This window comes from Micropterus dolomieu, linkage group LG04 (genome assembly GCF_021292245.1).
Source record: "Micropterus dolomieu isolate WLL.071019.BEF.003 ecotype Adirondacks linkage group LG04, ASM2129224v1, whole genome shotgun sequence".
Classification (NCBI taxonomy): domain Eukaryota; kingdom Metazoa; phylum Chordata; class Actinopteri; order Centrarchiformes; family Centrarchidae; genus Micropterus; species Micropterus dolomieu.
The window spans coordinates 1,110,217-1,133,934 of record NC_060153.1 but is presented as its reverse complement, the minus strand read 5'-3'; the positions used below and the strand labels follow the sequence as shown (position 1 = coordinate 1,133,934).

Here is a 23,718-nt window from a genome sequence, read left to right as displayed (position 1 = left end):
GAGTAGCATATAGCATTAGCTCCTTAGCATGAGCTTGGTTATGTCGAGCAAGGGGGTAGTGGTTTCAGCAACACGACACCTCAGCTCCACCCACGACCCGCCTCTTTGCCCATTTATGGTTATCCGGAAGTGACGCGCAGTGACACGGTGCCAAGATGGCGACGACCAGCTCCACCCAATTCAGGCTTCAAAACTGCTCTTCAAAAACCAACGAGCAGTCTTGTGCTGACTCTGAGGAGGAACAGGTTGTCTGACAAACGATTTGAGAGACTTCCGCCCAGGGTGCGAACTACGGGGGAGCAGGGGGAGCTTAGCACCCCTTTATAAGACTCCCCTAAAAGCATAATTTTGGATATTTTGGAGAGTCTCTAAAATATTGACAGCATGATTTATTGCCATTAATTTCTATATTTCTCTATCATCATGGATCTGGACTTCATCCAGCCAGAGGGAACGATTACTGACTGTCCACAGAGGGCCAGTCGGTCCGCGATCTCTCTAGCCTTGTTCTTCTCTTGACAATTGTTGGGCTGATGTTCACAACTTTGTTGTCAGCTTTGTAGTATTAAAGAGCATAAAAGAGAGATCCTGTGTATGTACTCGTAATAATAAGGATTTGTGTTGATCTGAGCATATATGAGGTGTTTATATTGTTATTGTGCATCACAGGTGATGTTATGCAGTAATCCAAGAGTAATGTAACTAGTAGTGTAACTAGTTACGTTCAGCAGTGAATAATCTAGTAAAGTAAGGCATTACTAAAAAAGTAATGTGTAATACATTACCTTTTATGAGTAACTACCCCAACGCTGCCAAAAAGACACTAAAGTCTCGATTATACTCTGGAGCGCTCGTGGACACGGCCAGATGTGGACCCTGCGGACGCGGACTATTTCTGTTTATACAACATTCTGCAGTCAGTTGGAGGACGCGTTCAACATATGCGCAGCAGATCAGTTGTTGCACTGGTAGCACTAGTCGGCGCACGGACCTGGCCGCAAATTCACAAAAAATGGGAGGCATGCAGACGTCCTCTGATGATTTGTTTGTCACGTGGACCCTAGCGACCCCTCGCGTACTCGTGGACGCAGAAAGTATAATCCTTGCCTAAAACTCCTCACAAATGAGCGATTATTAGAAGCTATAGGGCAGGGGCTACCGACATCAAGCAATTCAGGGTGTCCAAACACTATGACCTCGGTCTTGTCTCAGTTTAAGTTAAGGAAGTTTAGACTTACCCATGTTTTGATGTCATTTAGACAGTCAAGCAGGGGTAGTAAGCATTATGCTTTTAAATTCAAGGGCAAATAAATTTTTATGTCGTCTGCAAAACAGTGGAAAGAGACCTCATACTTCTCAAAAATGGATGCCAGGGGCAGTATATATATGAAGAAAATATGATAGGGCCAAAGACAGAACCTTGAGGGACACCACACCACCGAGATGGACAGAGAAACTTCTATCTATTAGCTGAACTCACACATATAACTTTTGATGTTTGTGCAAAATGTGTGTAAAGTTCAGTGGAAACAGTTAGATAGTGTTTATTGAACATCAAATAAGGCTTATAAGTAAGAAGACCTTTCTGAATAAGCAAGGTCTTTTACAGTAGTCTAAAATAAGAATTTATTAATTAGTAGTAGTAGTAGTAAAAATAAAAGCAACTCCAATTACACATCCTATACAGTAGATTACACGAGGAAGTTTATTCTTTTTTAAGACTTGGATTTGATCCACAAAATCCGATGGCTGTAGGATTGACTCTAAATTGACAGTGCCTGTGTTCATAGTAAAAAAAAAACCATGTCACGCAATACAACAGTGTGGCTTATTGATTTTTTAAAATAGATTTTTGACAACAATGGAGCTCTGTGGCACAGAGGTATAAGTTACATCAGGGGGTAGATAACAGGCAACACAGTGCATGTAACACTGTAAATCATTGTTGGATTTGGTCTTCATTGCATTTTTTTGTCAATCCTAAAAAAAATTGGAATATTAACATACTTTTTGTAAACATTTTACAACATTGCCAGCTGAGATGTGATTGTTTGTCTTATAACTATGAAACATTTAGTTAATAGTCATCAGTCATGTGATCTTATTCTATCAACAACTCCAAATAATGAGAACCCAATTAGAAATATTCTTAGCTTCCCAAGCTTCTACATTTAGTTGAAAGACAACAGGAACAACAATGCTTGGAGGGAGGTTGTAGCCATTAGCGATAATGTTGGAATGAATGTTGTAGCTGGTGTCTTGCTGTTTATTTAACTGTGTGTGTGTGTGTGTGTGTCTGTGTGTGTGTGTTTATCTTTAGATATTGCTACCCTATTAGTATGTACTAGTGAGCTAACAATGTCAATTTATAAATGGGAAAACACAGCAGTACCACAGCAGTTAAAAATAAATGATTTGCCTGATTAATACTTTGTATGAACTGCAGCCTCTTTCTCTGCCTACAGTTGAGTTAATCTACAACCATATTGCTTGCAGTAAGAATCTAGTCTCTTTAGTGTCTCTCCCTGTCACTCCATATGTCCATATTCCTTCGCAATGTAACCCTCTCTATATTTTTTCTCCAACACATCGTTCCTCCTTGCTTACCTGTCTTTTTCTCCTTCTGCCTTTATCATGCCTGTATAATGTGATTCCCTAGCCAACAGCATACAGTAGGCTGTAGATATGTCTTCACTTAGGTTAGCAGGATATAGGAAGGGCAGAACATTGTCACACCTTCAGTGTAGATTACACTTTCCAAGATTTCCAAGCAATAAAAAATGATGCTGCGTGGTAACTGCTTTTAACTTCAGCATATTTTCTCCATTTTTTCTTCCTGTTTCCTGTCTCTTTCTGTTGCTCTGTTTTTTACACTCTTTCTTTCTATCAATATTTCTTACTCTTGCTATACCATCGCCCACTCACGCCTGCCACCGCCGCAGTGGTGGGTCGTCTCTCATCTCAGAGGCGGCTAAAAATAGAGGGAGACAGAATGAGAGAAGCAGACAGAGACTTTGCTCCTTTAATGGGGAGGAAATAGCTAACTGGAATGTCTGTGGTTCCACCGCCTGTTTAGCAAACTGGAGTCATGCCTCCCTCTGTTTGAACAGTGGTATCAGAGGCTTAATCTGTCTCATCACTCTGATCCTCATCCTGTAGAGAGGTGCTTCCAACTGTCCAACTACACCTGTGATCTATGGTTCTGTTGGTATGGGAACAACAGATAAACAGTGTGGGGATCCTGCGTTGTAGCAGGTAAGATTTAGGCCACCAGCCACTTTAGCAGACAACCAGACATTTTGGAGAGTGTATTTTATTCCAAAACAAACCAGTTTGTTGCCAGAGTGTTGTTTTCAGATGTCCCCCACACAAGAGTAAAACACATTTTGTACTAATTAAACAAAATTATGAGATATTTAATTAGAACTATAACAAAGCACTTCAACAACATTTTACATAGCGCCAAAAACTCGCCATCTCAGTGCACTTGTCATGAAGAGCATGTCTAGACCATCGTCTTTATTAGAGCCAGACCGATTTATCATTTTGCAGATATTATTGGCCGATATCAGCTACTTACAGATATATCTGCATCGGCGACAGCTGATATGACTATTAAAAAAGAGAAACTTATTTGACACTGCAGCACCATAGAAAAAAAGATCAGAATCACAATCAGTTTTATTGCCAGGTATGTGTACACATACGAGGAATTTGACTCCGGATTGTACATTGCTCATGATGTGCTTACTTATACAATAATAAAATAATAATATAGTAATGATAAAATAAAATCAGACGGCAGAAAACAGCGTTAATTAACAAAAACACAAAAAGCACTACGATCTTTTGTTACGTCAATTACATGACTTAAATAATAATAACAATAGCCCTCATCACTTTTCCTCTTCGGAGACCAGACTTGCTAACCCTCCCATTTTTCACTGCCGTCTCCAGGCTCAGCAGTGTGTTTAATGTAACGATAACCTAGAGTTGGAGGTAGATTTATTTCTGAAACATTTTGGCCGTTCTAGTGACCGGCCAGCTCATTTCTCTCTAATTTATTACTTCTAAATATTTTCTAACATTGCCAAAAGCAGATAACGCTGCCTGTTGCTGAATTAGCCACAAAGCTATTGCCATGTTTATCAGTGGAGGAGGCTAACATTAATGATCGATTAAACTGCAGTGTCTCTAGTTACAATCGGTGTGTCAGAAATGTTTAAACCAGAGGTGAGTTGTGAATGAAAGTGAGCAGAACAAGTATCTAACACACAGTTGCAGGTCCTCGTTGTAGACAGTCATTTAGTATTAAATTAATTCCTCTGTATCACTGTATCATAGAGCCAGAAGGGGGTTAGGAAATCATTTCTGTAGCATTAATTAGAATTAACAGACTGCAGGTGATAAACTAGATGGAAAAAGTAGTCACTGTGGCAGATTATATGTAAGGTAATAACTACTGCATGAAAAAAAATATATATAGACATAATTATTTGCCTATGTAGCAGAGCCCTGTTTATCATTATTATGATAGCAATGACATGAGAGATAATATATGGTATTATTATTATTTTTAGTAGTAGTACTATATTGGTATTTTTTATAGTTTCTGTTTTGCTGGCCCCCACAATACATACACTATTTAATAATACGGTATTATAATTTAGAATACATCAGATATTTTAAAAATGTTTTTTGTAGTTTTATACATTTGACTCTTATTTATAATATATATTTTGTATATATTTTGTCGTACTTTTGTTCAAAGTACTATTTCTAACAATAAAGTTTATTTTTGAACTGCATTATGTCATAGTATCTTGGTGAGGTCTCAACATAAATATTAGGGATAATCTTTGTTTATGTCACGCGTTTCTTAAAATAAGGGCTATCGGATTTTAAAATCCTCAAATTGGACTCAAAAATCCCATATCAGGCGGGCTCTAGTCTTTATAATATAATTACTATTCTCAGCATTGGTCAGATTGCTTTGATAGCAGAAAACAAACAAACAAAGAAAAAAAATTGATAGTGGCTGATGCTGAAGTAGATCTCAGTCATGATAGCAACAGTCACTCGCACAATCACTTCCTCTTAAGTGATTGTTCCTCCAAAATAAAAGGGCAAGAATGTTTTTTGCAGCAATGCTTTATTTCGAGTTTATTGAGAGCTTTTACTTTGAATAGTTCTGAAGGAGACTCAAAAGAGACTCAAAGAGATTCAAAAGAGGCTTGCTTGACACAAAAGCCGTCAGTAAACGTGTGATTGGATTCCCCTGAATTTCCTCAGGGAAATAAAAATAAGTGTCCATAGGTTTATGGATGCAGATCAAATGCCAAGACGCACACACACTGCAGCACATGCTTTATTGCTTTTTCAGGCAGCGTGAGTAGACACAGCAACCAGTAGCTCCTTTAATTTCTGCTATACTTTTGCTTTCAATGTGATTTGTTTCTCCTTTTTTTTATGGAAACTTGTCTAATTATGATCACCTATGACAGAAATACATTAATCAGTACTGGAAAAGAAAATGCGGGGACTGGACTGAGTGCAACAGATCTAGAAACGATAACTAGCAACGGCATCTCCCGATAAAACAAGCAGACAAGCCAGAGGAAACATCAGAGAAGGAAGAGAAGGAAAAGAGGGAAACGAGCGGGTAGAAGAGTGAAACTAAATAAGTTTGGACCAAAGGCTTTCCCACTTCCCCACCTACTCCTGGCTAATGTCCGGTCATTGGAGAGTAACAATGAGGAAGTAAGACTGAGGCTTGCTCAACAACGGGAAAGCAGAGACTGCTGTGACCTCATCTTCACAGAGACCTGGCTGCATAGCAGCGTACCTGAGGAGATGTCACACTTGACGGGAGGAGTTTATTCTGCGCAGACACTAGAGTCCGGTAACACGAGGGGAGGAGGACTGTGTATCTACATAAATAATGCTTGGTGTGTTGATCACTAAAAGGATAAAATCATTCCCTAATCAGAAGGCATGGATGAATGGAGAGGTAAGGTGATAAAGAAGCTTATAGCACCGCCAGAGCGAATCTGAAAGCTGGCATCAAGGAGGCAAAGCGGAGACATCAGCAGAGACTGGAGAGAGACCTCAACACCAAAGATATGTGGCAGGCCATCAAAAACATCACAGGCTACAAAGGCAGGAGCTCCCCCATCATGTGTGAGGCCACATTACCAGATGAACTTAACAGCATTTATGCTCGCTTTGATTTCCTCAACAACGAGTCAGCTGTAAAGTCTACTCCACCTCCAGAGGACCGGCCACTGTCAGCATCCACAGCAGATGTGAGGAGAGTCCTGCTGAGAGTGAATATGAGTAAATCACCTGGGCCTGTTAACATTCCTAGCCGTGTAATAAAAACCTGTGCCAATAAGCTAGTTGATGTTATTAATGAAGTTTTCAACATCTCACTATCTCAGGAGAGGGTTCCCACCTGCTTCAAGACAGCCACCATCGTTTCTGTACCTAAAAAGTCTGCAGTGTCTAGTCTGAAGGACCACCGCCCTGTGGCACTCACCCCCATTCTGATGAAGTGCTTTGAGAAACCTGTTCTTCAGCCTGGACCCTCACCAGTTTGCTTTCAGAACCAACAGATCCACAGAGGATGCCATCTCCACTGCCCTCCACTCAGCCCTCACACACCTTGGGAAAAACAACACCTACATCAGAATGCTGTTTGTGGATTTCAGTTCAGCATTCAACACAATCTCCCCCATGAAACTGATCAGCAAACTCAGCTCTTCCTCACAAACAGACGCCGGTCAGTTCGGATTGGCGAACTCACCGCCTCCACTCTAGTGCTCAACACAGGAGCCCCCCCAGGGCTGTGTGCTCAGCCCCCTCCTGTTCACTCTGTACAGCCACAACTGCATCCCTCGACATGAAGACAACTCTCAACTCAGTTTGGATTTCAAACAACAATGAGACTTAAATTCACCAATCGTGCAGAGTGTTGGTCAGAGAACAACCTGCTGCTCTACCAAGGAGCTGATCATTCATTTTAGGAAGAAGGAGATAAAAACACACACTCCTGTCTACATCAGTGTTGCTGAGGTGTAGCAGGTGAACAGTTTCAAGTTCCTGGGAATCAACATCACAGAGAACCTGACATGGTCATCTCACATCTCCACGTAACAAGGGAAACAAAAAAATATCCAAAGATAGCTGGAATCAATCTAACACCCTTTCTAACAGGAGTCCCGCACAATACCAACTAAGCTAAACATGCTGCAAGGATTTGAAATAATTTGACTTTGTTCTGGCCCGCCATGTAACGGCTTAAAAAAAAATTGGCCCGATGCCAGAATTATTTGCCGACCCCTGCTGTAGATGCTACAATGGCATCATGTTCATTACTGAAAACACAAGGCGATATCCCCCATTGAACAGGATGGATTGCTCGAGTGAGAAGACATGAGAATTTAATAGCTGTTTGGGAATTAATAATGCAGCAGCATGATGGGCACTTTGGAGATTTGACAGGGATGGCTAGAGATCAAACAGCACTGCAAAATGATTTTTCTCTGTCAAAATGTCAAGATTAACACTGAAGGAAATTACCAGATTGATGTTGCGGGGGCAACCATGGTCACAGTGAAAATATTCTACAACACCCAGATCCTTAATTTCAGATTTTCATCATAGTCATAAACAAAAGTAGGTCAGACAATTCAAAAACAAAATCATAATTGGGTTTTGAAGGACAATGAATCAATCCACAGAAAACAGTTGGAACTCTTAGAATAGAAAATATGAGCATTACAAAAGGATTTGAATTTACCGAGTTACCAAAATCCTGCATCTAAAATGTTTGTTGTTGAATAAATGCAACCTTCCAACCCTACTGAAGAATCAATACCTAGCGGGAATAAAATGGCTAAATGCATTAACAACTAATCTTCTTATTAAAGAAATGTTGTCTGCACAGGAAATAAATACTTACACACATGGAGAAACATTTAAAGCTTTGTTATTAATTCCATTATCACATTACTGATATTTATGCATCATATCACAGTGGCTTAGGGTTGTTAACTATCACAGGAATGCTATATGACACGAGTGAAAAGGTGTTGCACTAACAGGGGTCAGACTAGCTGTGCATTGGATGCTAAAAGCATTGAAGTAGGAAAGGTTAGAATGGCTGAGCTTGTTGCATGTTATGAACTTGTGGGTCACAGTAATGTCCTATACCTAAACAAAAAATTGTTTTGTCACTTAGTTTTGTGACCCATATAAACATTCCAAAAATTCGATTGAGTATTTCCTGATCTGCCGTGTTTATGGTGAAGTTTAAAGTGTAGGTAACTAAAACTGCTAATTAAGGTTATGGTTTAAGAAAGATCATAGTCAGGCTTAAAAATATCCAGCTGGTTATTATGGTTTATATAGCATCAGTATTTATGTTAAATAATGGTTCACCTTGGGGCACCATTCTTAAAGGAGAGTAAATTGGTAGTCAATTAATTAATTTACTCTCATAAAATACTATGTATTTGGAACTTGGATTAATAATTACAATATTAACTATAACCAAAATTATCATTAATTACGGAAGCCCCAACCAGCCACCGATTAATATCTTTTTTTTCCTGTGATAACGGGATAATTTTTCTCGAGATCTCCAGATGAAGAATGTTGTTTGGTTTTTAGGGTCACTAGTTAGCTGAGTTGGTAGAGCACAGTACTCATAGTCTTAGGGTTGTATGTTTGATCCTCACTGAACATCTTTTTTTTTTCTTTTTCATAATCCTCTTCAACAAAGTTCTTATGAAGAGACTATTTCACATGCTCACAATAAAGCACGTGCTGGACTGGTGATTGGTCCACATCCATCAACAACATTGACTTTTCATTTCCCCATCATTCCCAGGCAGAGGAAATTTCTTCCCTTCTCATTAAGGGGAATCCATTTTATGTTACACATTTCCCGATGGCTATTTCAGAACCTTTGAAATAGCCATCGGGAAATGTATGATTGGATTCCCCTGAATCTCTTCATAACAACTTTTCCGAAGAGGATACTAAAAAATACACAAAAGAAGAAAAAAATGTCATCAAGAGCAGAATTCTAGGATTGCAAGTCCTGTGCTCTACCAACTGAACTAACCAGTGACACTGAAAATATTTCTGAAATTATCCTAAAGAAACACACCTGTCGACCCCTATACTCAGCTATGGTTTGTTATTGTATAAAATTTACTGGTTATCACGGGAAAACAGCATTCGTTATCTCGAGATCATGAGAAAATTATCCCCTTATCACAGGATAATGGAGTAAAAGAAAAATTTGAATGGATGGCCGCTTAGGGCTTCCGTATTTAATAGCTAGTAGGTTGCAGGATTTGGAGAGTCAACACAAGTGTTGCAGACAAAGAAAAGAGCTTTTTCTCCGCACTAAACAGTCCTGTGCTTAGCCGAGTTAAGCTATGTGAAGCAATATAATGTCCATGTACATTACCAGTCCATTAAGGAAGAAGTTGCTGTGGCATGCTCCTTGTTAGCTGGCGATTCAAATGCAGATGGAAGAACCGGTCGTTCCATCTGTTCTCCTCAAAGTTACCCACTCAGTGCAAAGCTGCTTCATTGCTCTTGTTTGTTAGCCTGCAGACTTGTTAACTAAACTTGCTGCGGGGATCTTGCAAGCTTTTATATGGTGCTGCTGTAAGGTTAGAGTCCGGTTCTGCTGTGTGTCTGCTACAAGCAGGACAAACCGGAAGACTGCTAACCCTTTTATTGACCTGAGTACATCATGGGTCATAGGTTACACTGAACACTGGTAGCTGAATGCTGGGTCCACGGGCGGAATTCATACCTGTGTGAATACCTGGAGTATTGTAGGAGTTCAATGGCTGAGTTTCTTCACAACAGTTCAGTTTAGGTCACAAATTAATAATTTTATCTGTGGAGTTCCAGTGGTCACAACAATATACCAACTGTTGGTAGGACACAGATGCAAACAGTGGGCTCTATTTTCAAAGTCAGACACCCACCTTACCACCCACCACAACAATGCAACACATACAGTGGACTCGTCATACAGACAGAAGAAATCAGTGTACAAAAGCCAAACAGTACAAATTTGTGCTTATTTTCTGGCAAGTGTCAGGTTTATAGAAAACAATGTTCTGATGTGTCATATGTTGCCAGTTTGTGTTGCCCTTAAGACAATTATATAGATCCAAAACAATTAGTTGATTTAGAGATATTTTGGAAATTAGAGAGAGAGAGAGAGAGAGAGAGCCCACAACCAGAAATCCCTTGTCATGAAAAAAACAACCAACTAATGCTGTTGTTTTTCTGGTGATGTCCTGTTGGTTAATATGACTAATTTTACAGTACAAGCTACTTTGTAGGCAGAATTACATATCTCTCTGCACCTGCATAAAAACTACACCAATGCATGTCACCAAATTACTCTTGATAGACATTTAAGGGTTATTGATGGATGGGAAGGAGTTCGTCACCCATGGTTATAGGGACAGGTTTTCAGGGAACCATATACACAATATATTTTGTTTTTAGTTCAATTTATAGGTACATACTGCTCACTTTCCTAAATGGACTGTGAGTTCTTGGTGTGAAATCAAATTCCTGCTCTTCTTATTTTATTCCATATATCAGCCAACCGGAAAACACAAGTCTTTAGATCTGTCTCCAGGTCTGCAGTAATGAGACTGCAGTAATGGATCTCCAGGGGCCGACTCTGTTTGGCTGGTCTGCAAACAGCGGTCAGCCGTCACATCATGGCCAACTCTGGTGGGCACGCATCATTAGCCCGTGTTTTCACACTGCTAAACACTCATTATTACTGACAAACACATACACGTATAGGCATAAAAGAGTACAAAAAGAGGCACACATGCATACAGAAAGACATGTAAATGCAAATACATCTTGATTCTGGGGTGGTGGAATGTCTGAAGCGTCATTGCTGAAGTTACAAAGGAGCTCTGTGGAATAGTATTCTGCTGGAAATCATGGCTGTGCCACTTTTAGCTCTTTTTGTGTATGTGCGTTTGTGTTCTTGCTTTCATTGAGCCAATCCAGACAAAAACAGAAAGAGAGAGGAACTCAAACAGTGTCATACACAGCTGAAAAGTAAAAGAAACTGAAATATATTGTAAAGGCAGTGAAAGGCAAAAAAAATACTGGCAATGTTCAAGTGTTAACAAGACTGAGTGGTCTTATTTAAAGAGTGGCAATGTGTTCATTAGCTAATTTTATGACTCTCACAGTAAATCAGCAATTTATTTTCAAACTTCAAGGACTGAATGGATATACAGTAGAATATAGCAATAGCTCCCCAGATCGTTCTTGGAAGCAAAAATTGATTCTTTCAGTTTGTCTCTAAGGTTGAGGGAGTAAAATGTTGGACCTTCTTAATGGCAGCATTTGCAGCATTCATAATTGATGACAAAATGTGTTATGTTTTGTCTACCTTCTACCTGTGTTGGAAAGTGGCGGGCATGGGGACATGCAGAGCAGACAGTATTTGAAAACCACACCACCGGTGATTTTACTGCTTGTCAGTTTATTTGTCAGTAATTCTCAAAATTTGCAGCTAACCAACACATTTTCCTAGGAGCCTTTACTGATATCAGTGCATGTGTGTGAATGCAGGTGTATAAAAAAGCTTTTGTCCTTTTCATTGCCCTCTCCACCATTCAGTTCATGGTGAGTAAAATAACTGATAACTAGACAAAGCAATGAGGAAGAACAGGCCACTAGATAGATGGAGAGAAAGCAAGAACTCAGCCATGTGGCGTCTCATTGAGCATTTTCAAATCATGTCAGAAATATAGTTAAACACGCTAGTCTTGCTGCGTGTGTGTATACAAGTATATGTGTACTCTAAGTGTGTGTGAGTGACAGATGATTGCCTTTTTTCCTCAAAGTATTGAGTTGGACTGCTTGTTATTTGTGGATGTATGACCAAAGGGACCAAGATGTTCCCAAAGATAATGTCCGCACTTACAATCTATTTCCCTCCTTTTTTGTTGTAGCTACTGCTTCTCATTTCCTTTCTCATTACCTGTCACTCCTCATTGCTCTTTCTCTCAGCTTTTCTGACTTTTCCATTCCATTTTTTCTGTCAGCTTTCTGCCCTCACTTGCTTGTCTAATTTTTCTGATCTAACTAAATTCTTAATCTTTATTTATTATAATTGCCTTAAATGGCCACTATACAAATATTGAATTTTCATCTCTCCAACAATTTTGTTTTTGTGGTGTGTAATGAGCTTACAACTAAAAGTGGCTGAAGGGGCATTTTTTGTATTTTTCTGTTTTAACTTCCTATTTTCGTTCCTGTCTTATCCTTCCTTTTCTTATCTCCTATGTATTCCTATCATCTACCCCTTCCTTATATTGTCCAATCTCTCCTTTTTTTTATTTGTCACTATGCTGTGCCAGCCAGAGGAGCTCACTAATGTTCTGGAGATCTGCAACATTGTCTTCACCAGCATGTTTTCCTTGGAGATGATCCTCAAAATCACTGCATTTGGCTCCTTCAGCTACCTGAGAAACCCCTACAATGTCTTTGATGGAGTCATTGTCATCATAAGGTATTTACACTATATATACATATTATATACACATATATATCCAGTATTTCAGCAAGAAGAAGAAGAAGAAACAAAAAAGTGGCTTTGGAGGACAAAATCATTATGTTTTTGAAATAGTGACTGATGTAATTCAGGTAACATACATTACTTGGTTTGCCAGTCTGTTTTGGAAAGAGATTCTGCAGTTAAATTATCCACAGTATGCTTTGTCAAATTGTCACCTGCGTTCTACATTGGTTGAAATGTACCACCTGTATGTATTTGGATGCCAACGCGTCAGACAGCAGAAAACAGGTTTTGTCTTTTGTTTTATGTGCCTGGAGCTTCAGGTGAGTGGCTGCGCCTTTGATCTGCTAGCGTTTTTTCCAATTCATCTGGCTGAGCGCCTTTGTCTGTGATCCCCATTATAACCCTGAGATCAAATACACATCAAAGCAACTAAAACTGAACAAGATCAAATGGGCAGCCCGTCACAGAAGATACATGTTGATTGAACATATCTACATCTGTCTTCTTATCTCTCTCCACAACCAATTTTCCTCTCTTCATCTATCTGAATGTCCTCTGCTTTTCATACAGAGATGCTCAGTAAAAGTGCTTCTATGCAATCTTTGCCAATGCAGAGCTGATACTATTTGATGTGCTGAGTAGAGCCCTTGAGAGGCACCTCCATTAGAGGACAAATAGCTTTAAAGCCAGATTTTCCACTAGGGAATGGTTCTCTTCTCATGATAAATACCTACCAGATCTCAAAGGTAAAGGAAAACTTATTTGGTTGTTCCGCAGCAGAAAATTGCAATTAAGTAGTGCTTTAAGTATTTAAGTAAGAGTTTGATTTATAAAAAAACTTAAGTAATCTCTTAAGTGGACACACATTAATTAAAACAACATAAGATAAACCAAGCATTCCTTATGTTCCCCAAGAATTAGCGAGGTATTCAGTTCATATTATCTTTAAGCAATTAATCAATTATGATTCCATATTCCAAGGCATAAAAGGGGCCTATCATGAACATCATTACTAATGACTTCCAATATCTATATGAATATATGCAATGATAATCTATTACCCTGCGAACAAAGACCTCAAAATAAAAAAATACAACAAAATCAGCAACAGTGAGAGTTTGGTGATCACCATACTTATCGTAGGTTACTTAGGGAATAATTGCAGAGAAACCAAGAATTTTGACTTTAATTTAGCATGATTATATACTCTAAAACCACATATTACATGTTAATGAACCAAAATAACCACTACTGGAACATATTTTTCCTTGTATTATCCATCTGCTGCTAAAGCACACAAACACTTTATTACAAACAGCACGTGCAAATGTGCTATAGTATAACATACATATAATGTCTCTACTTTTTACTGTCAAACTGTTTTGTGCAATGTATTTTTCATATTGTGTAATATATTTTTATACTGTGTAATATATGTTTATACTATAATATACACTGAACAAAATGATAAATGCAACACCTTTGTTTTTACCCCCATTCATCATGAGCTGAACTCAAAGATCTAAGACTTTCTCTATGTGCACAAAAAGCCTATTTTTCTCAAATATTGTTCACAAATCTGTCAGAATCTTTGTTAGTGAGCACTGCTCCTTTGCCGAGATAATCCATCCACCTCACAGGTGTGACATAAAAACATTGGCATTTGATGTAAAACAATATTGTCAGTGTACATAATCCAGGATTTTGCAGAATTGCCACTATCAATGCCAAGAGGATATCTGGCATTTAGAAGCAAATTTAAAAACTCTTTCTAAATTGGATTTCTGTTGAATCTCTATGGTGCTATATCACTTGGTGGTGGAAAACCAGCATTGTATGTATTTTTATGTAAGATTAATTCTTAATTCTTTTATTTTGCTTGGTTGTCTGTGTGGTCTGTGTCTCCTCTCAGTGTATGTGAGATCGTCGGCCAGTCCGACGGAGGTTTATCTGTACTTAGGACCTTCAGACTATTGAGGGTGCTGAAGCTTGTAAGGTTTATGCCAGCTTTGCGAAGACAGCTGGTGGTCCTCATGAAGACCATGGACAATGTGGCCACCTTCTGCATGCTGCTCATGCTCTTCATCTTCATCTTCAGGTAAGGTCATACATGTGCGTGCTGCATATGGATACCTTTGTATGCTGGTGTCTCATTCTGATGCAGAACTTAGAAGACAATCTGTCTGTGTGTCCCCTGCTCTTGACTGACAGCTGTACCAAGGCATAGGCGCCCTTGTCTTTTAACTATTTTTTTTCAGGGAGAAGGCATCATTGTTTTATCTTCTGCTTTTATATTTGTTTGTACATGTGTTCTGGCTTCTGTCTTTTTTCAAGTCCTTTGCACCTGCTTACCAGCTGCCATTGAAGTGCAGAAGGTCGTTGCAAAATAGTGAGCAGACACTTGAAAATCTGGTTAGAATTTAACAAGCAGACACTTAAAGATCTGGAACAACATAACAAGCAGACATTTGTAAATGCTCAAGCACTGAAACAGCAGCACTCAGAAGGTCTAAAAGGTCTTTCAGTGGACGATCAATGTCCGCACTGTCTTTGTTTCCTTCCCTCTCAGCTTTATTTTCTTCTGGAGCCATTTCTTGTAATTTTGCTCTGTGTAAGGTGATGTGAAAAGATGGCCCTGAGTTAATAACAGTACCCTCTCAAATACTATATTTGTGTGTGTTCAGACAAATATACACACACAAAGGGTGAAGTTGCAAGTACAAACATTTATTTGATATTATTTTAATTTTTTACTTACATATTGGTTGGTATTGATAGGGTTGAATTATGTGTGTTGGTGTTAAAGTACTGTATGCAAATGTAAGGTGTGCTCCTAAAATGTCACATCCCAGCTGCATTGCACAATTAACACTTGTTCTTGTCATGTTTGGTTTGTCAGTTTAACTCCATGTTAATTGTCAGGTTGATATTACAACATTATCCACGACAGTGCTGTCCCCAGGTGCTGGTTTCAGCAGACATGTTTTACAACCACTACTACTAATGGTATTGACCATATGATACCCTGCAAGGAATTATTATCCATACTGTATCTATAACAATTGTGTGTCACATTAATACTCCTTCCATTACTACTGTGGTACTTTACAATTACAACAAGGCCAATGATCCAGGCTTCAGGGTTCAGTCACCTTAAAACATTTACACTTATCTTCATTATCCCAGCAAGAAGATATTTTGGTGCAGTCAGGGTACAAAAACAAATGATAACAAACAGGGCTGCATATAAATGGCAGCATTACTAAAATCACAAGCAGTTGTTTGTTTTTTTTAAAGATATTTTTTAAGCCTTAATCATCTAAAGCCTCTCTGTGGAAAACTCTAAAAAGTAGGATTTAAATTCATCATGTCTTAGAAAATCTGCAAAGATCCAAATTTAATTATCAGTCAGGTTAAGCAGATCATACATTTCCAGTATGTTAACATCACTAGAGGCTCTACTGTTGTGTTGCAGTATCCTGGGGATGCACATCTTTGGCTGTAAGTTCAGTCTCAGGACAGAGACCGGCGACACAGTACCAGACAGGAAGAACTTTGACTCCCTTCTCTGGGCCATTGTCACTGTTTTCCAGGTAATCAGCATTTCACTGTTTGGATAAGCATGCACACAAACACATTAGCACCCATCTCTACATATCAACTCCACCTAAAACCTACATTTCTCTATATATGCAGATGACTTTCACATATTTCTTAAGATTCGACACATTTAACTGCACTTTAACCTGTAAAGCAGACCATGTAAAACTCTAATAATATAAACTTTAGGATATAAGTCTACACTTTATATTCTCACCTGCTGAAGTTCATAAACAGAGATTCCTTGTCGTGTGAAGTGATTTCCACCCACGAACACCCAGAAGAAGTAGGCTGAGTTAGCCTAGCTCACTTCGAGGTCAGAACACAACATTATTGTGTAAAGGGAATACTGCTGTTAAAAAACACCTTGTTTATTTAAAGTGTTTGCAAACCACATGCTATTGCACTTTTGTGTATATAGCAGCAAATTTAAATGAAATACACTACTTTAGAATTCATTATTCAATTTTACGGATAACAATGCGATTAATCGCAATTAAATTTTAAATATTTTAATCGTTGCCCAGCACTAGTAATAATTGATGTGCTAAACATATTTGAATCATACTTGAACTTTGTGGTACACTTTATTGTATGCATGACGCATTTTTATCGATATTTAATTAATACATTTTTAAGTGGTCTACTACTATTAACACTCTGTATGTGTGTTTATCAATTTAATTCTCTCAGATTCTGACTCAAGAGGACTGGAATGCAGTTTTGTATAATGGTATGGCAGCCACTTCACCACTTGCTGCTCTTTACTTTGTGGCCCTCATGACCTTTGGAAACTATGTCCTCTTCAACCTGCTGGTGGCCATCTTGGTTGAAGGCTTTCAGGCAGAGGTAAGGGAACTCATTGCTATTGCCACATGGCCTCGAACTGCACAATGTAAGGTTGTTTCCATAATAAATTGATTGTTGATGACGATTAGGGTGCCCAGGCCACGTGTGTTCATTGCTATTTATTACATCCTTTTAAGAATGTTAATTAGGTTCAGCTTCTATCAGGAGAGGTGAAATATTTTGAAATTATCGCTGACATGTATTGCCCTCTAACAGATGCCAATGAAGTGCAGCAAATCAACAAGCTCTTACCTTATTTCAAAACAGCTCGCACTCCCTAAAGGGCTAGCTAGAGTTCTATTCATAGACTTTAGTGCAGCATTTAATTCTATGAAGCTACATATTCTCCTGCAAAGACTAGCCAATATTAAGATAGATAAGGCCTTGGTTCTCTGGATCAGAGACTTTCTTTCCTGTCGCCCTCAGAGAGTATGTGTAAATGGCTTTTTGTCAGGAGTGCATACTATCAGTACAGGCTGCCCACAAGGCAGCGTTCTTTCCCCTGTGCTTTTTTCTCTATTCACAAATAAATTTTCCATAAATAATAGTACCCTTAAGTTGATAAAATATGCAGATGATATGGCCTTAGTAGGACTCTTACAAAAAACTGACCCCTCTGGTGAGGCCTCTTATATAGCACACGTAAAGGCCATTGAAACATGATGCAAAGATAGCGAGCTAGAAATCAATGTGGTAAAGACAAACGAGCTAATCTTTTGCTATAAAGAAGAAATAACAACAGAGCCAGTTGTACTTAATGGTCAAGTAGTTGAAACTGTGGGAACTTTTAAGTATTTAGGCATGGTTCTTGACAAACATCTGAGTTTTATAGATAATACAGATTATATTTTTAAGAAAGGTTCACAATGACTTAATCTCCTCAGAAGACTGAACCGTCTGGGCGTTAGTGCTCAGATTATTGAACTAGTATACATCACACACATTGAAAGTGTTCTAACCTTTCATCTCTCTGCTTGGTTTGGTCATCTAAATTGCAAGCTTAAGAACAAGTTTAACAGGATAGTGTTAATGGCTAGTAAAATAGTAGGACATCCTCAAAAACATCTGACTCAAATATATTCTGACAGAATGAGAAAGAAGGCTAGAAAAATCACTACAGACAGCACTCACCCTCTTTCTAGCCAGTTTGAGCTTCTCAAGTCTGGGAGGCGCTTCAGGGTGCCTCTTGCAAAAAGTACTTTTAGGAAATCTTTTGTCCCAAATGCTATTGGTATCCTGAATCAAACCAAGTAACTACAGCAAATGGATTATGCAATAAAGATTTATTCATCCATTCATTCATTCATACCTTACAATAATTCAGTAATACACAAAATAACAGATGTAACATTTCTTATACTGTGTATATTGTTATTTAAAGAAACATGGCCTGCAAATTGATGATGTTGAACTTTTACAGTAGTATGTGATTTACATAAACTTTCAAACTTTGGTTCTTCTATATTTAGCTTGTCTCCATCTATCCATCCTTGCATTCTCTCCTATGGACAGCTGACATCCATCAGTCAGTGTTTCTCAAAGACTAAAGACTCCAACCTTTGGCAGTGACCTTCACAGCTAAAATAAGCCCAGGCTCTTGTGTCCTGCTGATTTTCATAGGAGACTGACATGCATAGAGTTACTCACAGTGTAACTAACACTCTCACATCATATACACCAAATACTTATAGACTAAACAACAAGACCACACATGAGTGCCAGTTATTATCCTTCTTTGCTGAGTGGGGAATGGGAAGGTCATTGATGGGGGGTTTTGTGAGGGACACAATACAGGGCAGGAAGTGAAAGAAAAGTAAAAATTGCACATATGAAGTTGATCAGCCACCCCATTGACTAACTCCAACACAACTAGGGCTGTCCCTGAACAAGGATTTACATAGTCGAATCAGAATCGTCAAGTCCCGCCTATAGTCGACTGATAGTTGAATCATGTGTGTTTTTGTGCGCACCCATTGCAAGCCGGGGTGAGGGGGTTACACACGGTAGCTCCGCTTTAATATTGAGGAGCTGCAGTCTCTTTTCATTCAACTTAAATTTCCAGCTAAACTGAGTCTTTTTGAAGACCCTTTTCTCTCTCTCTCTCTCTTGCCTGTCATTCACCGGTCTTGTGCAGAGTCTTGCATGCATGCCGTGCTGCTGACAACTGCATGTACGTTGCGGTTCTTCGGGCATCTATTTCAAGTATTATTTATATATATATATATATAATGTGTATATGTATATATATATGTGTATATGTATATATATATATATATATATAATGTGTGTATATATATATATATATATAATATAAAATATTCTTTGTGTGGTTCATCAACGGTGATAAATTATCTGAAAGTCCCACGAGGTGCGTACAACTCAGCACAACACCAGTGAAGCTGGGGCTCCGTCTCTTCTGCAAGTGTCTTTTGACATTACACATACTGACGACCTAGGGTTGAAATGTGTATTGTAATAGGCTGTATATTAACTTATTGTGAGAAAACTGGTAATTATATGTAAAATCAGACGTTGTGTACCCCCATATCGCTAAAATGGCATCATCCTTGTTTCACTGCGAAGCTTTGACTGTGAAATTGACAGTCGAATCAGGCGCCGCTCATCAAAGCATCGAATCTTCCACTATTTGGGGTCAGCCCTAATCGCAACATTACACTTCTAGTTTATATTACCTCAAGCATGATGAGAACACTGGCGAAAACACAAATCATATTTATCTCTAATGGAAATACAAAAACAAGAATGACTAAATCCATTACAACATGATTTTTATATTTCTAGAAGACTGAAAGTTGCCTCTATCCATTAATTTTGTTGTATGTTTCTGTATGTGGTTATGCAGGCAAAATTCTGCATTTATTTTCATTAAATTGTTACTGTATAAATAATAATTACACTAATAATTATACTTCACATACAATTCACAATCATGGTATTTATCAGAGGCTGTATCAGCAATCAAAAATTATTATTTTTTTTTGTTTAACTCAACACATTGAAATTCCTGAAGCCTCCCATCTCAATGGAAAACACTGTCTATCTGACATCAGCTGTCAAACTCACAGATGATATCATTGGAAAATTGTAGCACAGTTGAGTAATCCAGTTGACTTTTCATACACAGATCAAATCTTTACCATATTCATGACATGTGGTGATGATGTGTGAAAGCAATCCGTCTTTCACTCTGGCTCTCTGTCTTTCATTCTCATGGCTCTCTGACCTTCTTCCGCTCATTCACACAGTGTCTACTACTGCTACACACTAGGGATTATTGAACCAATTTACTCCAGATGTCCCTATTGTAAAGACAAAAAGGAAAATCCCATTGGTCTTAACCAAACCTGTGCAGTTACTGGAGTACTGTGTTAGTAGCTTGGGGTTTTTACTGATTTAATCTTAAGACACATCACAGATCTGTGCTGCCCTGATAACCTCAAATATGTTTGATAGTTGGTGGGAGAGAGCAGAGTTTGTTGCTTTGACTGATATTACACAAAGGATAAGCGGTCTTGAGCCCTTAGTACACTTTGAGAGTCCCAGTAGCATGAGTCCTATGTACTTCCCTTTTTTTTTCTCTTTCTATCCTCTGTTTCCCTCACCTCCTTTTATCTGCAGGGTGATGCCACTCGTTCTTACTCAGATGATGATCGCTCCTCTTCTAACTTTGACGAGAGCGAGAAACACGACTCCATAAAGTTGTCTGGTGAGTAGATGGAATGTTTCCCTCTCACCCTTATAATTACATGTTTTATTTGAGTCAGTGGCTTGTGGTAAATTAAAATACAGGGCCCATCTACTGTAAATTGTGATTTAATATAACTAACACAACTAAAATATAAATAAAATAAAAATATATGAATATGTCACTATTGTGTTATTAGTAAGTTAGTACAGTTAAAATAACTGTGCAAAAGTTTAATTTAGTTAGGACACTGAAAATTATTTTTAAAGCATGTTTTTTTTTTGGTAGATTTTAAAATAAAATTTGTGTCTCAAATATGACTCACCACCAATACCACAATACAAATCACAGATTTCCCCATTCATGTCAAAACTGAACAACGTGCCCAACAATCTGCTTGCATCTCACTTATAAGCCAGTAGTCTTTGTTTTCCAGTGACGCTTACTCAAGAAGCTAGATGTGCTCAACCCAAAAAACAAAAGTAAGACAGAACTATGTGCCAAAGGCTTACACACTTGCACAATCTTTATCTAGAGCTCACAATGAACCTGTTCCAGCTATCCAGCCGAACCAGTAAACAACGCGGTTCAGAAAGGATTAAAAATGAGTTCAGAGACAGGGGAAATCACTTCTATACAGTATGAGTGGGCTGCTGCTGCAGAGGAGATGTGATCTCTGCTGTGCACTGTAAGCAAAAGATGAAACTCTGCAGTCCGTTCCTACATAAATGGAAATAAAACAAGGTGTTTTACTGTCTGTCCACTTACACAGCATAGGTGTTCCTCCGGTTGTTTGGCTTTTCCTTTTGATGTGTGGGTAGTGTAGTGTCTGCTTTTTATCGCTTTATTGCTTAAGAAGTCAACCAAGACTAATACTTTTTTCCTGTGTATTTCCACTTGAGGATCTCTGAATCTATATGTATAACCAACAGCAGATTAAAGCTCATTGCTTGAGGTTTGTCAAGGGTACAAGGTACAAGAAGAGGTTGTAAAGTGAAATTGAGTTTGTAACTCCCTTCTGCTACGTAGCTGGCAATATACAGTGGTGTAGTAGTAGTAGTAGTATAAAAGCAATTATAAAAATGGTAAAAATAAATAAACTATATTCAGTGGAGCAGTGCTGAGTATGAATTTAAGTTTAAAAGTCTGATAGCTTGGAGGAAAAAGCTGCTCTGCTGTCTGGTGGTGTGGCAGCAGAAACTTCTACATCTCTTCCCAGAAGGCAAATATCATTCTAGAAAATGTAAGAAATCACTAGGCAACATAGGGATAGACAAGACAGCTTCAACAGTGTAAAGGTATGAGACAATACGTTTTTCCTTCGAAAGACACCAAATGGGTCGAACGTTGAGTTGGCAACAAACATAGATGGATGGCCCAAGAAACAACAAAAACGCTCTTAACTGTTCTCTCTGTTTAACTACCTCTAGACCCAAGGATCTGCACGCTAACACCCAATGGCCACCTGGAGCTGGGTGCTGTCTCAGGGCCCAGGGGATCCTACTCCTCAGAGAGACGGAGCTTCACCATCGAGTCCAGGAAGAGCAGTGTGATGAGCCTGGGCAAGAGCAGCCTGGAGAGACGCTCCCTCTCCCTAGTACGCAGTCATGCTCTTATCCACTGACATGCATTTGTAGACTGATGAAAGCCTATTCACTCTAAATTATATGTATACTTTGCATCACTGCCAACATTTCTCCAACAATTTCAATCAACAATTTATAAATAATTTTCAGTTTTAAAGAGAGATAAGTCATGACTCAGTCAGTGTACTAAGAATATCTTACAGGAGGGTCACTTCTGAGGCCAGAGGGTAACATAGAAGGAAGTTTCAAAAAAGAGCAACACTAATTAGATAATAAGAGTACAAGCAAGGAACACTTTTATTATATTAGTCTTGTATGTTCCAATTAATCCTTATTCACATCCGAAAGTTTTGGCACCATGTAGTCAACATATACTGTAGATTCTAAAACATCCAAACTAAGTAGAAGTGCCCTAGTGTTGTACCTATTGAACCAAAACCTCAGGAGAGAGAAACTGAAACACCTCTGCAGTGTTTGGCTCTGCATCCAGTTGCCATGGCAACTTGTATTAATTGACTGTTCCCCTTTTCTATTGAATCAGAGAAACTGAGAGAAGTAGAGAGGAAACTAACGACAGAGAGAAGGGGAAACAGAACAAAGAGGTGGTGATGGAGAGAGACAGGAAGGGTTATGCAGTGACAGGAAGATAGAGGGGAGTGAAAACTAGAGAGATGATAAGCTAGAGTTTAGCAGGGCTCTTACCGCAGAGGTTATGATGTTAAACAAAGTGGGTGTGGAAGATCCACTTCACTGTGAAGTCTCCTCCTCTTCTCTCTGAGCACTCCAAGTTATTTGATATCAGAAGGCATCAGTTACATCAGATTGGGGCAAAAGAACAAAAATAATAAGAATTTAAGAAAGTTGGTTATGAAGAAATTTATGATTTTTATTTAAGTTTTGTTACAGATTTATCAGCAGCCTGATAGTGTTTGGTTCTTTTTGCCAAAATCACACTTGGACCTATGAAACAGTTCCATCTGTTTGTTTCGCTGTTTTATACAGTCTGTCAAACACTGTCGACTGGACTCAGATGAAACTCAGAGGGAATGATGCATCTCTCTGTTGTGTAGCAGCACAATCAAAATTTCACTCATCAGTCTAATGGATGTGCTGCTTTGTTGGGGGTATCTGTCAATGTGTCTGATGAAATCAAGCTGGATGCATAAAGAATTGGAAGAAGTACACAGCTGAGTTAAAGATCAAAATAATATATAATAAACATCCATAGTTGCATTATTCACTGAAAGGGAATTACAGTACATGGTTTTGACTGTTTTTGTATTAATATACGGAATATTGTGTGAACTTGTGTAATGTATATTAAATATTTTTGAATGTCAATAGAAGTGAAATTGAAAAGGTTTCAGTCCAAGGAATAATAT

At 38.5% G+C, this 23,718-nt stretch overlaps 1 protein-coding gene across 4 annotated transcripts in view; it reads left to right on the top strand.

Annotated features, from left to right (window-relative positions):
* Positions 1–23,718, top strand: part of LOC123969108 (voltage-dependent T-type calcium channel subunit alpha-1I-like) — a 232,829-nt gene that overhangs the window by 108,763 nt on the left and 100,348 nt on the right. For all 4 annotated transcript variants that reach the window (XM_046046199.1, XM_046046198.1, XM_046046200.1 and 1 more), the window contains 6 exons: positions 12,435–12,586; positions 14,508–14,693; positions 16,071–16,188; positions 16,889–17,044; positions 20,684–20,771; positions 22,181–22,347. In XM_046046199.1, coding sequence (XP_045902155.1) covers positions 12,435–12,586; positions 14,508–14,693; positions 16,071–16,188; positions 16,889–17,044; positions 20,684–20,771; positions 22,181–22,347 — 867 coding nt within the window. The remainder of the gene's footprint in view (positions 1–12,434; positions 12,587–14,507; positions 14,694–16,070; positions 16,189–16,888; positions 17,045–20,683; positions 20,772–22,180; positions 22,348–23,718) is intronic.